Source organism: Panicum virgatum, chromosome 9N (genome assembly GCF_016808335.1).
Source record: "Panicum virgatum strain AP13 chromosome 9N, P.virgatum_v5, whole genome shotgun sequence".
In the NCBI taxonomy this organism is placed as follows: Eukaryota; Viridiplantae; Streptophyta; class Magnoliopsida; order Poales; family Poaceae; genus Panicum; species Panicum virgatum.
In genome coordinates this window covers 7766803-7782426 of record NC_053153.1, presented here as the reverse complement: position 1 = coordinate 7782426, position 15624 = coordinate 7766803, and the positions used below count along the sequence as shown (strand labels likewise).

The following is a 15624-nucleotide window of genomic DNA, read 5'->3' as shown; positions in this document are numbered from 1 at the left end:
CCGCAGCACGAGCGCGTTCAGCTCCAGCAGCCCGCCGCCGGTCAGCTTGACGAAGTACTGCCTGCGGCTGCGGCTGTCCCTGTTGTAGGTGTCCTCGAGGTTGAGCACGAGCGGGATCACGTAGCCAATCGCCAGGACGACGAGCGCGATGACCGACATGGCCGGCAGCGCCTCCGGGTGCTTCTTCACGTGGCGCAGCTGCAGGGCCGTGAACACGCAGGACAGCGCCATGGAGGCCACCTGCATGATGCTCTCCATGTCCATCCTGGACACCGACTCCGCCAACCGCTCCACGTACATCCCGTCGCCGGCGAACTCCAGCGCCTCGAAGAAGAGAGGGTCATTGCCCGGCTTTCTCAGGCTGCTAATCGTCCCCACGTCGCGCTCCCTCGCCACGGCGTCCATCGGAACGAACTGGACGGTGACGAGCACCTCGCAGTCCGACTCCGGCGACGAGACGTTGATCGCTTGGCAGGCCACCATGCACAGGGATCCTGCCCTGGTGTCGTAGACGCCTTCGGCCGAGATGCGCCGCGTCCCCGACCAAGAAGCCGCGCTCACGCCCCCACCGTGCCGTGTCGTTGGATGGGAAGGCGGCCGGTTGGTCGGCAGAGAACACCATGTACGCGCGCACGGCGCCGTCGACGGCGGCGCAGCTCATCTGGTTGATGTACATGCTCCGGTGGCGCAGCTGCAGCGGGAAGCCGCTCGCCCCGCGCCCACCAGGCTGCTTGTACCAGTCGCCCGGCTGCCGGGCGGCCTGGGGTGCCGGCCGCCCGGCTGCCGGGCGACCGGTCCCGGTCCCTGAAGGATCGGAACACAATTTTTTTACGAAAATTTTTACAGATAAGTCCCTGCCGCCCGACAGCGGGGCGACCAGGTGCCGGCCGCCCGGCAGCTGGGCGGCCGGGTATATTTCTATAAATTTCGAAAATGAAAATATATTTTTGTAAAAAATGAAAATAAAAAATAAAAAAATAAAAAAAACCGCAGCGTTTCAAAGTTTCGAACCGTGGGGATCCAGCGCCAACCACGCCAATTCATCGTCCCCGTTTCACTGAGACTGGCCCGGCCCAGTCGAGGGCCGTTGAAGGCTTTTGGAAGGTTACTGGGCCGTACTTCCTAATCGGCCCACTTAGCAGTAGTCACGCACGAAACTGACGCACGCGAAAGGACTGGACTGCCGGCGACCAGCGCGACGACCGACGCCGGAGGAGGAGAGAGCAGGAGCAAGCCAAGGATCCCAACCGAAGAAGAGGATGGTGGCGCCGACGGATCCGATGCTGTGGCACAAGGTGGCCGCCGTCTCCGGTAATCCGTCCTGCTCTTCTCCCTCTTCCCCCCCTCTCCTTTTCCTGTCTCCTTAGTCAGACCACCGGGATGAGCGATTGAGTTGAGCAGGGGTCGCTGCTCTTGGACTCGGCACCTACGGCGCGCACATGTTCCGCCCCAAGAACCCTGCGTACAAGGAGGTGAGAACGTGAGACGACGTTCTGCCGCATCCGCATTCCTTTCATCCTTTGCTCTTTCCGATTCGTGCCTCCTGACTTAACTGGTCCGCCTTTTGCAATTTGGGGGACGGATGATCTTGGCAGGTTTGGCACACCGCGTCCCTGTACCATCTCGTCCACACCGCCGCGCTGCTCGGGGCTCCCATCACAAAACATCCCACTGTTGTGAGTACCAGTGCCGTCCCTCCGCACTTAGCTGTTAACTCTACCCCTGGTTAATTCACATGGCATGTGCCATTCTTGCCGTGTTTGCAGTTCGGAGGGCTACTCACTGCTGGAATCGTGCTATTCTCTGGAACGTAAGCATATGTTCCTCCCTAACCAAATTGTAAATTGTCAGGAAAAGGCAATGGCATGGACAGGAATATGTTATTGGGTTATGTTTCATTATTTTGGAACTGCGAATTGTAAAATCATTATTGACAGAGGATGAATAATTTCATTTAGGTGCTACACCGTGGCTTATCTTGAAGACAGGAAGTTCTCTTCACCGGCACCACTGGGTGGCTTTGCATTCATCGCCGCTTGGGCCAGCCTTCTCTTCTGATGAAACTGTGCTTTAGCCAATAAAACAAAAAATCTTAAAGCTCTGTATTTGGTGCTTTATTAGGTTATGAAAACTGTACTTGTACATTGTACGGTATGCACCCTGGGTTAAATAATTCAATATGTGGTTTTGTGTTACTACCAAAGTGTGATAGGCTGCTTGTGATCTGTCTTCGACTGGTCGTGCCAATGAAATTGCATCTCCTGTTTCGTCAATTTAGCATGGCTTCATGGTTGTCTTCTTCTAAGCTTGGAGTCGCTTCAGCTTTGGCATTTCAACCTTTTTATTGGCTTCTCAACTATGATCACTTAGGCCTGCATGATTGTGGCTGGTCTTCTTGCTTCCATCCATAATGAGTCCTTTTTTTTCTATAGCTCACCAGTGGCTCCATAACTTTTTTTTTTCTAAAAAAATGTTTAACACTATTGACGGTAGAAGGATTACCATATTCTGGATGAATGTGTCATGTTAACATCTTCCTCACGTGTCACTGACCCCAACTCAATACTGTACAAAATAGTTAATGATTTGTGTTTGGAAATCTTCCAACTATTCACATTTACATAAATCCAGATACATGGTACTACATCAAAACAGGTTCATGTTAAAGTTCATGTGAAAAATTGGAACATCTGGAGTATAGAACAGCATGTCGGCAAAAGTGCATAACCATGTTTCCAAAACTCCAACCTTCTTGTTTAATGCAATGATATGCAGTTCTATCGTGTGCTTATTTTCTGAGTCCATGGAAGATAGCCCCTGGAATGCAGGAAACAGTTCCTTATCTTGTGATTTGTTTATCAGTATACTAGGCTGCTGACTCAAAATGACAAGAATTATGACCTGCAAGATGGGATTAAGTGGATGGTATAAGAGTAAGACTTGGAATGGTTCAGAATTTCGGAAGCCAGATTAGACATATACTTGGATCTAGATCGGTGACTACTGCAGCTGCATTGAAATAGCAATAGCAAGTACCACCATGTTTCTTGAACTTTTTCCAGTAGCTGTTGAAGGCATAGATGCATCGTGCATGGTCCCTGACAGTATTGGGAAGATGCCAAGATTTGTTTGGCTGAATCATGGTGCAATATGCACCACCAGGACTGCGTTCCCAGTCAAGAGCTTTCTTTAAGACATCATCTGTTGTTTTTTCATCTGCTATGCGCCATTTCTTCTCCCAATTTCAGTCATCTGGTTGCGTGGAAAGGCAAAATGGTTTCTCAAATGATTGCAACTATTTTCTCTACGAGGCTTTAATTTGTTTCAGTTATTCTATCCTTTCTTTCCCATGTTCATATGTGATTTGCATCTACTTGAGAATTAAGACAAAACATTGGTAACATATTTGTGATGCATCAGTGTGATGTTAGTGATTATACTGCTTCTACCATATGCTCTAATAACAAAGTTGGAGTTGGATATATCTTGTTAGCATACCATGAATATGGATAGGAAAGGGGATAGTCTACTGATGCTGAAATATTTAGGCTTGTTCTAGAATCTGGAATCAATGATTGTAACAACTTGATACTGTGATAGAAAAATCATGCTATGATACTTTGTGCAGCAGATCTCAATGCATGGTAGAGTAACCTCTCCGTTTTTTTTTGTGGGTACAGCTAGAATTTTGCATATCTTCTTAAACGCTTAAAATAAATCAGTATATATTGTTCCATATTTGCATGCATCTTCTATTACGTCATCTGGTATCAAAGTCGATAAACATGTTTTATGTTTATATATTTTATTTTAGCATTTACCATCAGCTTTTAACTTTGGCGGTTTTCATGGTTGCTCAGATTTAACTTATCACATTTTGCAGACTGATACTAAGTCTTGCAGTTGAGTTTTATGTTACTTTCAAATTTTCCGATAAAAAGCACAGCATAATTATAGAGTATTGGGAAAAGAGCAGATGATCCTTCTGGAAACAGAATCAAGCATTTATCCTCTTACCTTGCTGAGCTGATGCTGCAAGGAAGTGGAGGATCAAGTAAAGGAGTCGTTCATCCTTGCTGCAGCACGCTTCTTTAGATCCCAACTCTTCACTCTGCCTGCATTTGGTGGTAAGGAAGTATGCATTCTGGTTCCTTTCAACTATTATGTGCTAGCACTCAAATTCTTGTACAATATTGTATTTGGAACTGAATAACTCTACAAGTAGATTGCCCAACTTGTGTGATGTTCACATATTGGCCAATAACCATGTATAATAAAGGAAAACGACAGTTCCTTGCTTTCCTAAAAGTTAGGCCATCTATCCCTTACTTCATGTACAAATATGAGAATCTCTAGTCCGTTTGAATGAAACATGCGATGCTTGTGCAATGAAATACAAAGCTACTCTGGAAATCATAATTGCATTATATCATCACTTTTAGTAATAATTTAAATTCGACTGAATTTAAGATCTTTTTTGTTTTTTGAATGATACTAATGAAACCAAAAGGTTAAATAGCACAAAGTTAATTTGTTTGAGTAATGCGTGAGCTGATGTTGCGCCTAGGTAGTATGGGTCATACATATGGTGTGCATAAGGTCAGAGCATTTACAAAAAGGACAACTGGCAACATTCAGATCCTGGTATATAGTATTATATGAAAGAAATTAATAAATTCTGGGTCTGCTTAGAGCTGATGTTATTCCTTTCTTACGATTTTTGTATTCAGATTTAGATGATTGTATGGTAACTTTATTTGTCTCGCTTACCATTTTTCTCTCTCCATGTCAGCAAAGCAAGTTAAAGGTTGTTCCTTTCGTTATGATGCTCCCTTGACAAGTCAGGAATCTGATGCTCTCCACATGTTGTCTCTTTCCACCCCACCTTCAGTATTGGAATGTGTGACGTCTGACTGCAAAAAAGCATATTGTTCCATAACAATACACATCTGAATTCTCCTTGCATGGTAAAGACAGCCTTTGTCTTTGCTTCCTCACCCTTATTCATCTATCTATCCTCATTCCTCCACCATCTCCTCCTAAGCATGGGTGACAAGATGATCACGATAGTGTCACCTTCTGAGAGGGAGCATACCAGAGATATTCTAGATATTGATTTGCGTGCCTCCAAGGATGTGGAGAACATCGTGTTCTATCAGGTTCCAGCAAACTTGGGATCAGGCTCATAGTCACAGGATTCGGGGTCGATGCCTCGTCCCTCGACCCGGGAACGTCGTTCCGATTTGAGGGTCGGGGTCGAAGAGGGTCAGTGTCCCATTCAAGGTTGGATCGTGTCCCGGTTTGAAATGGGTCGCAGCCCCATTGCTACCAGATTTAATGGGATAAGGAGGTTAAGGACAGTGGATTGGTTAGACAATGAGCTGAGTACGTGTAGCATGGTCTAAATGTACTCTTTTATATGTTTCTTATATGCTTGTGCAGATTAGTTTCTTCATTAGTAGCACATATATAATTTTTGTCTTTATCGACCCGAAGATATCGACCCCGATGAATCAGGGTCGCGTCCCACATAATAATTTATCGTTCCATAGATGTATACCCCCTTCGTACCACAATTTTATTAAATGACGACCCTCGACCCTCTACCCCGTTCCTCGACCCGGTCGACCCAGGAACTTTGTGACTATGATCAGGCTTGTCCATGGAAAGTGAGAGATCACTAAGAGTTCATGTCTGCACAGACAACAGTGAGGTCAACTTCCTGCACACTTTTCTTCGTCACCTTGTGGAGTATAAAGACAAGTACAGAAATTTGATGGACCTCCTATTCCATGGTATAGAATGGCAGATTGAAGGTTTGCAACTTCTCTGTTCATTTTTAGGCCCTGGCTCGGGTGTGAAGCAGGTGGAATTCAAGAAGAATGTTTTCAGCAAAAATTCAGCATGTGCTATTGTTCCACTCTCTGAAATGCTTCACAAGAACAACAGCATCAAAGCAGTTGTTTTCTCTGAATGTAAAATTGGATCCACTGGAGCCATGTTACTTGCTTCAGCTTTGGCAAACAACAGAAGCATGGAAGAGTTCCAAATATGGGAGGACTCCATAGGCTCCAAGGGGGCTGAGGCACTCTCCATGATGATTGAAGTGAATTATATGCTGAGGAAGTTGATTATACTTGACAACAGCCCCATTACAGTGGCTCCGCTTATCTCTGCTGTGCTGGCACGCAACCGCAGAGTGGAGGTTCACATATGGGGATACAGTCATGGCACTAAAGGTGGCATGGAAAGCTGTAAAATTGTTGAGTTCCTGCCGGAGACTGGGTGCATGAGGATCTACAACAACATTAACTCCACAGGGTTGCAACGAATTGCTTGTGCTCTGGCATGGAATACTACAGTGACGACACTTGACATGTCTAGTATCCCGCTGAAGTCCAAATGGACCAAAGAGCTTAGAGCGGTCCTTGAACGGAACAGGAGCCTGAAAACTGTCAAGCTTAGCAAGTGTTCCCTTGGGAACAAAGCAGTGGTGTATATAGCTGCAGGGCTCTTCAAGAACAGCTATTTAGAGAGCTTGAGTTTGGATGGAAATAGATTTGGTGGACTAGGATTGGAGCATTTGCTATGCCCTCTTAGCACCTTTTCTCCACTTCAGAGGCAAGCCAATACCACATTGAAGGTTTTGAGTTTTGGAGGACAGCAAGCGAATATAGGCAGGTATGGTGTAACTGCAATCTTGCAGATGTTGGAGACAAACCAGAGCCTAATTCAGCTGGCAATATGCAATGATGCAAGCTTGAAGCCGAATGATATAGTCAAAATCTTTACTAGTTTAGAGAGGAATGCCACTCTTCGAAGCTTGTCTTTGAGAGGCTGCAAGGGAGTTGAAGGTGAGGTAATCCTGCAGACCATTATGGCAACTTTAGAGGTTAATCCTTGGATTGAAGAAATTGACCTGCACGGAACTCCTTTGCACGTTGCTGGTAAAACAGACAGAATCTATGAGAAGCTCTGTCAGAACGGGGATCATGTTCTGCCAAACGATTTTCTCGATTTGCCACTGAGTGCTCCTACTTGCTGTCGAGTTTTTCTATGTGGCCAGGAATCAGCAGGTACCATCAACATTGCCAATCTCTCATTATTGACTATAAGCAGAAATGAAGCAGCTAGATCGTTTAGTATTCTTTTAGCATTCCTTTTCTATTAATTTGGGGAATTGCTAATTAAATAATGTAAAATCTTATTTTTCCTAGTATCTAAATAACATTCACTTGTGTACGAGCCTGCTATCTTAACCTAGATTTTGTTAGCTGTTGACATGATGATATAATGTCTATAGCTCACACATAAAAAGAAAATGTGATATTTTCAATTTTTCATTGCAACTGTTAATCCAATTTGTGTGTCCATGCAGGTAAAAGCACGCTATATAACTCCATAAATGAGTGCATGAACCCATTAAAGTCGCCTCGTACGGATGTAATAAGTACTTTGAAGACTCCGGATGAGAAAATGGCATGCTCCAACGAGAATAAAACTAATGCTTTCTTTGATGGGAACACAAAATTGACAATGTGTAGTCTTGGTGGGAATGAGGAGAGTTTTGCCTTGAATGATTTTATGTTTTTGGTGCATGGCGGTCCATGTTTCTTCATGATTGTATCTAGCTTGGTCGTAAAGCCTGCTAATAGGCATCCCAAAAGCATAGATCAAATTGAATTGGAGCTGATATACTGGCTGAAGTTTTTGGTTTCATATGCTAAGAGAGTCTCACCGCTGTTTCTTCCCAATGTAACTATAGTTTTGACTCATTATGACAAGGTAGCTCATCTACCAGAAGGGCTAGAGCCAATTGCTGCACTTGTACAAAGGCTCAGAGAGGATTTCCATTCATATGCAGAGATTTACCCCACTGTTTTTGCTGTGGATGCAAGATCATTGGTTTCAGTAAGTAGACTCACTCATCACTTGTGGATGACAGCTAAGACAATTCTCCAGCAAGTACCTCGAGTTTATGAAGTATGCAATGATTTGGTTAGAATTTTGCATGATTGGAGGTTGAAGAATAATAAAGCTGTCATCAAATGGTCTGAGTTTCGTGACATATGTCAGCTCAATGTTCCAGTGCTAAGATTGAGATCAAGGCGTGATAATGTGGATAAAGTGGACACAAGAAGACGTGCTGTTGCGAAATCACTGCATAACTTGGGTGAAATCATATTTTTTGAGGAGCTTGGAGTGCTGATCATGGATTGCGACTGGTTCTGTCGAGATGTTCTTAACCAACTAGTTACATTGAAATCAATCAAGACAGAAAGAAGTGGATTTGTCCGCAAACAAGAGCTGGAGAGGATTCTAGAAGAGAAGCTGTCCAACCAGCTTCAAGGGTCAAACTGGAGAGCTGGTGCATCCTTCCAGGGCAGTGATGTCATAAATTTGCTGTTGAAACTCGAATTGTGTTATGAACAGGATCCTGGGAACCCAAACACGTTACTTCTAGTACCAGCTATTCTTGAGGGAAGCAAAGAAGGGACTCAGCAGTGGCACTTAAACATGCCAGAATGCAGATATGTAGGAAGGCGCCTTGAATGCAAAGATACGCACATGTTTTTGACAAGTGATTTCTTTCCAAGGCTTCAGGTAAAAATTATGTTTTTCTAACTTCTAGTATAGCTGTCTTTCGAGGAAAAAAAAACTTCTAGTATATCTGCCAAAAGTGGTATGCATGGTGTTCGGATATATGTACTGACCACCAGAATTAGTTTCTATATATGTTCTTATTCCTGAAAGAATGCCTTTTTTCCAGGTTCGTCTGCACAACAAAATCATGTGCCTGGGACAACAACAGGGTGCACTCTACGACTTGGAGAAAAACCTTATCTATACAGTGATCAATGGTGTCCATGTAAGAGTGGAGCTGGGAAAGAAAGACTCATCCATAGGTGTGCTTGCGTGCTCCTGCAAAAGTGTTACTGACATGATCAGGATATTCCACAAGTTAATAATCCCTACCATACTAAACTTGTCGTCCAGTTTGATGTTTGAGGAAAGCATTATCAGGCCGGACTGTGTGAAGTATCTCATACCACATAGGTTCCTCAAAACACAGCAGCTGCCTCTGAAAATAATAAAGCAAATTCTATTGTCGTTGCCAGCAGAAAGCATGTATGAATATGAGCAAACATGGAGTGCAATTGAAAGCAATAAAAGGATCATTTTACGATCAGGATCAGACCATGCCAGAGATATGCTATCAGATGATGACTTCCATGAAGTTCTTCACCGAAGGTACTATGATCTACAGCACCTCGCAGCTGAACTTGCTGTCACCCCAGACAATCAGCAGCAACCCGAAATCATCCCTGAAACAGATGTGGTTGATCCTTCCATATTAGGCATTGCAAAAGGTGTTGAAATGGTTCTCCAAAGACTGAAGAGAGTGGAACAAGGAATAAGGGACCTCAAGGAGGAAATCGCAAGCTTAAGGTATTACGAGTATCACCTTGTGACTGAACTCCACAGGAAAATGGACTACATGATGAATTACAATATCCAGTTGGAAGAAAGGAAAGTGCCTCAGATGTTCTATCTTGTAAGCCTGGACAACCAGTCCAAACAGCTGGTCACAAGAATACTGCCTGGGATGCGGTCCCTACGGGTGCACATGCTATGTGAGTTCCGAAGAGAAATGCATGTGGTGGAAGACCAGCTCGGTTGCGACCTGATTCAAGTGGACAACCAGACAGTGAAATCCTTGCTGCCTTACATGAGCAAGTTCATGAAGCTGCTAACCTTCGCTCTCAAGATTGGCGCACATTTCATTGTCGGGATGGGGGAGATGATACCTGACCTGAGCAGGGAAGTGGTGCACTTGCTAGACTCCTCAGTCATGTATGGCACGGCTGCATCGGCTGCGTCAGTGGGGGCTTTAGGTGCAGCAGCACTGTATGGAAGAGGGAGGAACAGCAGCAACCAAGGTGGCGCAAGCGACATGGGTGAGGATATGAAGACAGCCAGACAATGGCTTGTGGATTTCTTGAAAGGGCAGGGGATTTTGACAGGGATGGACATAGCACAGAGATTTGGCCTGTGGAGGGTTCGGTACAGAGATGATGGCCACATTGCATGGATCTGCAGGAAGCACATGGCCGCAAGGGAAGAGGAGATCTTCGAGCTGCCACTTTAAAGCATCCAGAGCCCCAGTGGTTTCCTTTTTTTTACAGAAGCAATGTAAGGACCTTGTGCTTTCACTTTCAGGTGTGTGCAATTCTGGGATGAACTAATGAATTGCGATACCGCGAAACCAGGTGTTCATAGAGCAACTTGTTCATGTCATTGGCAACTTTGTGATGAAGAAATTGTTACATTCACGGGTGACAAAACGCTGCATCGCTTAATCGATGCGTCTGAAATCCATGCTTCTGAAAAGCAGGTGCAGCGTTACGCCGCGCCCTGACATAGTGACATGATTACCACGGACGTACTACGGTCAGTTTAGAAAGAACGCAGCTAGAACACCGGGCAGCCCTTGACGGCGATGCCCGGCGCGGTGGGGCAGGAGGCGAGCGGGCAGTGATCCACCTCCGTGCCCCACCACTTGAGCTCGTGGTGCGCGTTCTGCAGCGCGAAGAAGATGAGCACCCCCATGAAGGCGGTGCCGGCGTCGAGCGCCGCCGAGAGCACGTAGTTGTACTTCTGCCACCACCCCTTGCGGTACCGGAAGACGAAGTAGTTGAAGATGGTGCCGGTCACGAGCCAGGTGGCGATGTTGGTGGGCGTCGCCGGCGGCATGCCGGCGAACCCGTACGAGATGACGGGGATGTTGACGAGCGCAATCCACTTCTTCTCCGGGAACGCCCTGCTCAGCAGCCACACCGGCACCGGGAGCACGGCGCCGGCGAGGAACAGCCACACCAGGTTGCGGTACAGCCCGTGCCGGCCGAAGAGCCGCCCCGGGCCGATGAGGCCCCAGATCACCGACGCGTCGAACGTGACGCGGTACTTGGGGCACGTCCAGGGGCTGTCCGGGTGCAGCGCCTCCACGTCGCAGATGTTCTCGATGTTGTCCAGCATCCACCACGCCACCGCCAGGTTCACCACGCCGGCGACCACCGTGCCGACCAGCTGCATACACAGATGTGCGGCGGCGCATTGCGATTGCAATTGCATGTTTAATACGTACAAATTATTATCAGGATCGTCGATCAGTTTCATTCATGGATAGGATAGATACCTGGGCGGTGTACATGCACCGTGGGGGGATCTTCATGTAGTGGCCGAGCTTGAGGTCGGCGAGGAACGAGAGCGCGTGCACGGTGCTGATCCGGCCGTAGATCTTGAAGAGCAGGTTGGCGATGGGCTTGCCGGGCAGCGCGTAGCCGATCATGAACTGCGCGATGATGTCGTACCCCGGTTGCTGTAAGGATTTCACGGCACATATATTGGTCGGACGGCGAGAGGGCAATAGATCTCAGAGGCCAGAGCTCAATGCAACCAAAGGTCAGCTGCGTGCCTGGTTGGTGGTGGCCTGGATGACGCCGATGGGGAGCGTGACGACGAAGGCGAGCGCGAAGGCGAAGAGCATCCCCCACCACGGCAGCTGCACCTCCTCCTTCCAGACCAAGGACATGAGCAGCGACACCACCACGCTGCCCAGCAGCAGCACGAGGAACCACCACTGCGGCACCTGCTTGTACCTCTGCATCAGCTTCGCGTGCACGTCCAGCTTCGCCGCGTTCATGGCCGACCTGCTCTGCTTCCACATGTCACTGCGCATCATCGGAACACCACAACAATTCAGCAGGGCCGAAACGAGAACTAGCTAGCAAGGTCATCAATGCAATGCGATGCAATGCACGGATGCATGGATGGACCTGCCGTGGAAGAGCAGGACGTGGACGATGGTGGCGGTGAAGCGCAGGAAGCCGGAGCCGATGGAGATGGCGAAGAGCGGGCTGAGGTAGAGCTTGCCGTAGCTGTCGTAGGCGGCGACGTTGAGGTCCAGGTCCTTGGTGAGCACTTTGGTGGTGTCGTACTTCTGCCCCGCCGCCGTGAACAGCTGGTTGGAGAAGATGGGGAACCTGCGGGCGTCGAACGTGTTGAACTGCCAGTAGCAGAGCGGCACGATGACGTAGATGAACATGACAAAGCCGACGGCCGTGTTGGCGATGGACGCCCACGGCGCCACCAGCGGGCTCCCGTGGTACGCCGAGATGCCCGCCCAGTCCAGCGTGAAGGCGCCGACGCCGAGGCCGTGGTACCCCGACCCGACCTGCTGCGCCGTGATGCTGTGCGGCCACACCCAGCACGCCCGCCCACGAGAAGAAGGTCAGGATCGGCAGCAGGTACCCCGGCAGCGCGTAGTAGGCGAAGCTCGCGAAGAAGACGATGAGGAAGAAGCGCATCCGCGACGGGCCCCGGGACTTCTCGTCGCCCTCCTCCTTCTCGTGCAGCGCCCTGCGTCATCGACGACCGCCGCCAGAGATCATATCATCATTCATATATAGACAGGGTCAGCTACTAGCTGGTGCTACTGCTAATCAAGGTAATTAACAAAGTGATTAGTTACCTGAAGAGGGAGACCTGGGCAAGGTTAGAAGGCCACCACATCTCGGCAGGGTCGACCAGGTACCTCCTCAGCATGCCGGCCCAGCCGTACCCCAGTATCTGCAGCGTGCAGGCACCAAGTACAGATTGTTAGAATTCCTCCAGTCAAAACTCAAAACGTCAGCAGGTTCTGCACTGCACTACTGAATCAGCATCTCCTGCCACTCTAGTTTGCCCTTGTCCAGATGGATGCGAATTGCGAAACTAATAAATTGAAGAACCAGATCTTTTCTTTTGGATTAGTTAATCGAGGACTGATCATTAGTTAATCCAAAAGAACTAGAAAGCAATGTGTCCTGCTTTCGCTTTTAGTACCTTTAGTAGTGTTTATACTTAACGGAAACCCATGTCTTTCAACTAGTACTAGTAGTTTTCTCCATAAAAAATGTTCTATCAACTGGACTTTTCTTTTTTCAGAGAAGTGTTTTCTCAACTAGTGCCAGCACCTAGCAATCAGACATGATGGATTCTGAAGTTGACCACTGTATAAAAAAAATGTATGTACAACGCATGTGCACAAACAAACAAAATTGCTGCCAATTATTTGTAGGCCATCCTAGTACATGCATGCATGGTCTCATGATGACATAGGCATGAGATTTTTCAGACCCCTTTTTCGCTTTCAGCCCTGGGGGCTGGGGCCATGACCATGATTGGTGGCAACTGGCAAGGATATTGATTTGTTGGCACATCTTGCCAACTACTTGAGCCGCACCTTTTTGGCTGGATTCTTGACCAAACGTGCCAGAGATAGGTTAAGCTAAAATGACATACTAGAAGAAAGTAGCAAAGCATGTCTGATGCTTACTTGACAACCATATTATACTAGAATTTCGAAAGCAACGGAACTGAAGAACTAATTTGATTAACTGCGGCGTTCTTGATTAATTGAACTGCGTGCCAATCTTGCCACAACAGTTGAGTGAACTAGTGAAGTGTTGATTCACATGCAGCTAGCTGTTAGCAAGCTAAGGTGCCAGGCAGGTTGTACCGTACCTGCGTTGTGAGGACGATGAGCAGGGCGAGGACGAAGCTGAGCGTCTGCTTGTAGTAGGCCTTCATGACGGTGATGGCGCCGATGGAGTAGGCGTCGCCGCCGCCGTAGGAGACGCCGCAGTTGGCGAAGATGGTGATGATGACGTGCTCCTTGACGTTGAAGGGCCCCGGGTTGAGGTTGAAGCTGCCGAGCCGCCCGCCGAGGATCCTGACCTCGCGGTCGGGCAGCACGGCGGCCATGAAGCGCCCCGCGGGGAGCACGAGGATCTGGGCGAGGATCCCCGAGATGGTGAGCGGCTGCGTGCGGTACGTGAAGAAGGTGTTGAGGAAGATGAGGACGACGCAGGAGCCCAGCCCCAGCGTCCACGCCCGGAATGTCATCACCGGCAGCGACGGGTCGTCCGTCTCCGGCACCACCAGCGCCACCTCCTCCACCGGGCACCGCTCCCCCTGCTCCCCCTCCTCCCCCTGCTTCCCCGCCGCCACCGCCGGCTGCTTCCGCGACGCCATCCTCGTCCGCCCCCCGCCTCCTCACTCCCTCTGCTCTCCACTAGCTAGCTAGCTCCCAAGTCCCAACCCGCCGCGGTCTCCGCCCTCCGCAGCCGATGCCTCGCCGCTGCCCGCCAGCCTTGCCTTGAAGATTCCGAGCTCTTGGATGGTAGCGCTCGACCCCTGCCCGCCCCGTATTTATATTCCGATCCCCACTCCGCGCGCCCCCGTCCCGGTGCGCCCGCACTCTTCCTCCTCGTACGGGCCCGGTTCATTCCCGTGGAACTCCGGCGGCGACTGACTCGCGAGGGGAGGGATCGCGGCCGGGATCGGGCGGCGGGGGGAGCAGCCACCTGGGCACGCGCCGGCTTCACCCGGGGCGCGCGTGGGCACGCGCGCGGCGCGCAGGGGCACATGATTTTACTCTAGTCGAGCGCGCCTCGCCGCTTTACCCGGCGATTGGCGAGACCCATCCATCATCATCGCTGGTGCTGTGGCCTGTGGTGGAAACTTTGCCAAGCCGCGGTGGCCGCCGACCCGCTGCCTTTTGATCCCCTCGCTGCGACGTGCGAAGCTGACCTCACTGACCCCGGCGCCTGTGCATTTTGCAAGTCTTTTTTTCTGGAGTCATTTTGGTCTGGTTTTCCTTGCAGAGCCAGGCAGGGCATTTGCACTGCCTTGCACTAGCAGTCTAGCAAGCACTGCGTGACGGGCATGAGAGGACATCAGTTTCAGTTCCTGTGGTAGCTTTTGCGAGTTGTTAATTTGGATCCTCCCGTTCCGGGCAATAACATGTCTGCTGAACATCTAGGATGACATCGACCATCGACGGCCGAGTAGAAAATTTGGGGATGGAACCTTGGACCTTGGCCGGGAATCTGGTGCCGGCACGGTGTCGACTGCCCGACTGATTTACTCATATATTCCCCGCCCAGCGCTTTGCTGAAAAAAGATGAGACTTCCCCCTGTCACGCACAAATTCGGCAATCCTCATCCGGGCGACCCGCTAAGATGATGATTCTGTACTCCAACACTGGCTTGAGAGGGGAACTTGGCCGCTGAAAATGAGCGAGTGTTTTTTTAAAAAAATGGGCAAGGAAATGAGCAAGTTGCCACCAATGCGCATGGGCATGGAGTGTCCTGCGGGACTCCTGCGGAGCCACAGGCGAGTGATGCGGGGGAAGGGGCGGGGGCATCAGGTTCTGCGGGTACACATGGGTTTGGGTGGTGGCGCTGGCGCCGGCGCCGGGCGGCGCCAGAGTGCCGTGCATGGCCGGCGCCCGGCGGCCTGGAGCCCCGTACCAATCACTTTTGCCTTGCGGGGATTGGGGATCGATTAAAGGTTGGCAGCTTTTGTGGCCTTGTCCTGTCGCGTGGAGCGGAGCAGCATGTCGCAGTTTGCGCTGGGATCAGAGCTTGGAGGTCAGCAAACAGCTTTTCGACTTTTCGAATGTGGAAGAGCTCGGGGGAATTTTAGTCACTCTAGGTATTTTCTTCTGGTATTTTTCGACGCCTCATTTACCAAGAGCCGATTACTGATCATTTGATCACTAGTAAAACACTTACTTT

At 49.2% G+C, this 15624-nt stretch overlaps 2 protein-coding genes and 1 pseudogene across 3 annotated transcripts; 2 read left to right on the top strand and 1 right to left on the bottom strand.

The window, feature by feature from the left end:
* The first annotated feature begins 1143 nt into the window (after positions 1-1143).
* Positions 1144-2195, top strand: LOC120690087 (transmembrane protein 256 homolog). Its single transcript, XM_039972604.1, has 5 exons — positions 1144-1311; positions 1402-1472; positions 1596-1676; positions 1767-1810; positions 1959-2195. The coding sequence occupies exons 1-5, from the start codon at positions 1260-1262 to the stop codon at positions 2056-2058; spliced, it is 348 nt and encodes a 115-aa protein (XP_039828538.1). The 5' UTR covers positions 1144-1259; the 3' UTR covers positions 2059-2195.
* Positions 2196-3245: 1050 nt separating this feature from the next.
* On the top strand, positions 3246-10346 carry LOC120690085 (protein TORNADO 1-like). Its single transcript, XM_039972603.1, has 5 exons — positions 3246-4127; positions 4793-5181; positions 5655-7076; positions 7379-8604; positions 8771-10346. The coding sequence occupies exons 2-5, from the start codon at positions 4965-4967 to the stop codon at positions 10148-10150; spliced, it is 4245 nt and encodes a 1414-aa protein (XP_039828537.1). The 5' UTR covers positions 3246-4127; positions 4793-4964; the 3' UTR covers positions 10151-10346.
* Positions 10248-14446, bottom strand: LOC120690086 (annotated as a pseudogene). The gene is made up of 6 exons (XR_005681567.1): positions 13567-14446; positions 12533-12630; positions 11838-12420; positions 11477-11732; positions 11198-11380; positions 10248-11088 (listed from the first exon to the last, which is right to left on the bottom strand). The product of XR_005681567.1 is annotated as an oligopeptide transporter 3-like (transcript).
* Between the last annotated feature and the right edge of the window lie 1178 nt (positions 14447-15624).

Bases quoted from the DNA above. Each gene is read 5' to 3' on its own strand.
- LOC120690087 (XM_039972604.1), top strand. From the start codon at position 1,260: ATGGTGGCGCCGACGGATCCGATGCTGTGGCACAAGGTGGCCGCCGTC. The intron at 1,312-1,401 runs GTAATCCGTCCT...TGAGTTGAGCAG, and splicing joins CAAGGTGGCCGCCGTCTCCG to GGGTCGCTGCTCTTGGACTC. The intron at 1,811-1,958 runs GTAAGCATATGT...AATTTCATTTAG, and splicing joins ATCGTGCTATTCTCTGGAAC to GTGCTACACCGTGGCTTATC.
- LOC120690085 (XM_039972603.1), top strand. From the start codon at position 4,965: ATGGTAAAGACAGCCTTTGTCTTTGCTTCCTCACCCTTATTCATCTAT. The intron at 5,182-5,654 runs GCTCATAGTCAC...GACTATGATCAG, and splicing joins TCCAGCAAACTTGGGATCAG to GCTTGTCCATGGAAAGTGAG. The intron at 7,077-7,378 runs GTACCATCAACA...GTGTCCATGCAG, and splicing joins ATGTGGCCAGGAATCAGCAG to GTAAAAGCACGCTATATAAC.